At 34.6% G+C, this 2274-nt stretch overlaps 1 protein-coding gene across 1 annotated transcript; it reads right to left on the minus strand.

The window, feature by feature from the left end:
- Positions 1–952: 952 nt before the first annotated feature.
- LOC121939990 (CXXC-type zinc finger protein 1-like) lies at positions 953–2245 on the minus strand (the record flags this gene model as incomplete). Its single annotated transcript, XM_042482884.1, has 2 exons — positions 953–1578; positions 2054–2245. Coding segments are annotated over 2 exons (339 nt in total), but the record flags the coding sequence as incomplete, so codon positions are not given.
- Positions 2246–2274: the final 29 nt, after the last annotated feature.

Genomic DNA, 2274 nt, shown 5'->3' on the forward strand with positions numbered 1-2274 from the left:
GTTTTTATTTTTAAACATCTGGAGCAAAAGATTTCATATTTAATAAGCAATAATGGAGATTTGTCTCAGATATGAAAGTTACTATTTACAAACTAAAACTCAAAGACGTGAAAACAAAAAGTGATATTTCTGTGAATATTTTGTGAATATTTAAAGACACAGTGTTTAAATCCATGAAAACATGTTTGAAATCATTTAAGCAAAATTTCATCTTCACAAAATAATATTTGAATTAAAAAAGCAAAAGCAAAATAACAAAAGAAGAGTGTTTTTAATGAAACATCAGTTTGATACAACAATATGAAACAATATGAAGAAAGAATATAAAATATCGACTGTAGTTAAATACTGAGATATAAAATGACACAAAAACAACATCAGGATAAAAAGTTTAAAGTTTAGCTGCATGTCGAGTTCTTTTTACACACATTCATAAAACACAGTGTTCAGTATTAAATAAATACATAATCATATGAATGAATACAGAAGAAATATAAAATGAAATTTTGTTCAGCTGCTCTTCACAATAAAAGGGATGTTTTTTTTTATTTTTGGATCAAAAAAGGGAGAAACTTACAACTTTTAATGGTTGCATTATGGATTTATTTGATTTATTTTTAAAGAAAAATGTGACCTTTTTTATTTCTTTAAAAATACATTTTTAACGAAAACATTTTGCAGATTTTTTTTTTACTTTATTAAAATTTTCAATCTTAAAAGAAAACATTTCCCTTTTTTATTTCTTTTAAAACTCTTGCCAATTTTAAAATAAATTTCAGTAAAATCGATTTTCCAAGAAAACCTTTAATGGAATTTAAAAATTTCCATAAATCTTTTGACGATTTTTCAAGAAAACATTTGGGGTTTTTATTTCTATACAATTTTCGCCAGTTTTGAAAGAAATTATTTTGCCAATTTTGTTTTTTTTTAAATTCATTTCGAATTTTGCTATTCTTTTTTTCAAGACATTTTTTGTTGATTTTTATACAAAACATTTTGTCTTTTTTTCTTTTGCTGGTATCGTGAAACGATTTGTTAAATGAAACTTTGAAACACGTATTGCATCGAATCAACATTCCATATTCTGTCTGTATTCATCCGTGCGATCATATATTTCTTACATTTCCGAAACATCATACACTTCACGTGACATACGTTTCCATAGCAACAGTGGTAGTGTCGCACTTTGGGAATAAAACTGTATAAAACACGAAAGATGACCGTCATCAATATCGTTATTATCAATGATCCGATCACCTCCACAGAAACTGTCAGAAAACAACATCTGTGATTCTCCGTCACGTGACGAAGATTTTTACGTTAAAATGATGAGAAAACGATTCACGACAAAACTGACGCAAAACGGTTTCTGAGCTGAAAATGACGAGCTGACCGTCGCAAGTCTCCCTGTCTCTCTGTCTCCCTGTCTGTCTACCTGTCCTTGGCGGAGCGCAGGTCTGTTGTGATTGGGTCGTGCTGGATGGTCTGGTGCAGCATCAGAGCCAATAAACCGGCTCGATTCGTCATCGCCGTCCTCAAGTTCCTCTCCTGCTCAAACAGCTCGTCCAGCTTATACCACTGAGGGACAGACAGGGACAGAGAGACATAGACAGAGAGAGAAAGAGACACACAGGGACAGAAAGACAGAGATAGAGAGAGACAGACAGGGACAGAGAGACAGATGGAGAGAGAGAGAGAGACAGACAGGGACAGAGAGACAGAGACAGACGGCGTGATGATCTGGACTACAGTCATAGCTGCAATGTTAATGAAAGCTGTTGTCGATAAAGTTTTGTAGCTCAGTTAGTAAAGATTTGTCAACAGTGCATAAAGTTTTTTTGTAGTTCAGTTTTGTAGTCCAGTAAAGCTCTTGTGAGTTTTCTTGACAGAATGAAGTTTTTATAGTTTAGTAAATAAAGTTTATTATTCAATTACTTTTTTTTGTAGTTCAGTGAATAAAGTTTTTTGTAGTTCTTTACCACTCGGACTCTCTCCAGCTCAAGTTCAAGTTTTTTTTGTTATTTGGTGAATAAAGTTTTTTGTAGTTCTTTACCACTCGGACTCTCTCCAGGTCGACCTCGGCGCGGCGCAGTTTCTCCCAGCAGTAATGTTTGTTGCACTTCCTCTTGGACACTCGACAGAACTCTCCTGTCGGCTCAAAGACGTCCTTCACCAGAGGACAACCGCACACCTCGTCTGCAGGGACCTGACGGGTACAGGGAGATACAGAGACAGACAGGGACACACACAGGGACACACAGAGACAGACAGGGA

The sequence above is a fragment of the Plectropomus leopardus genome, unplaced genomic scaffold, assembly GCF_008729295.1.
Source record: "Plectropomus leopardus isolate mb unplaced genomic scaffold, YSFRI_Pleo_2.0 unplaced_scaffold6994, whole genome shotgun sequence".
Taxonomy (NCBI): Eukaryota; Metazoa; Chordata; class Actinopteri; order Perciformes; family Serranidae; genus Plectropomus; species Plectropomus leopardus.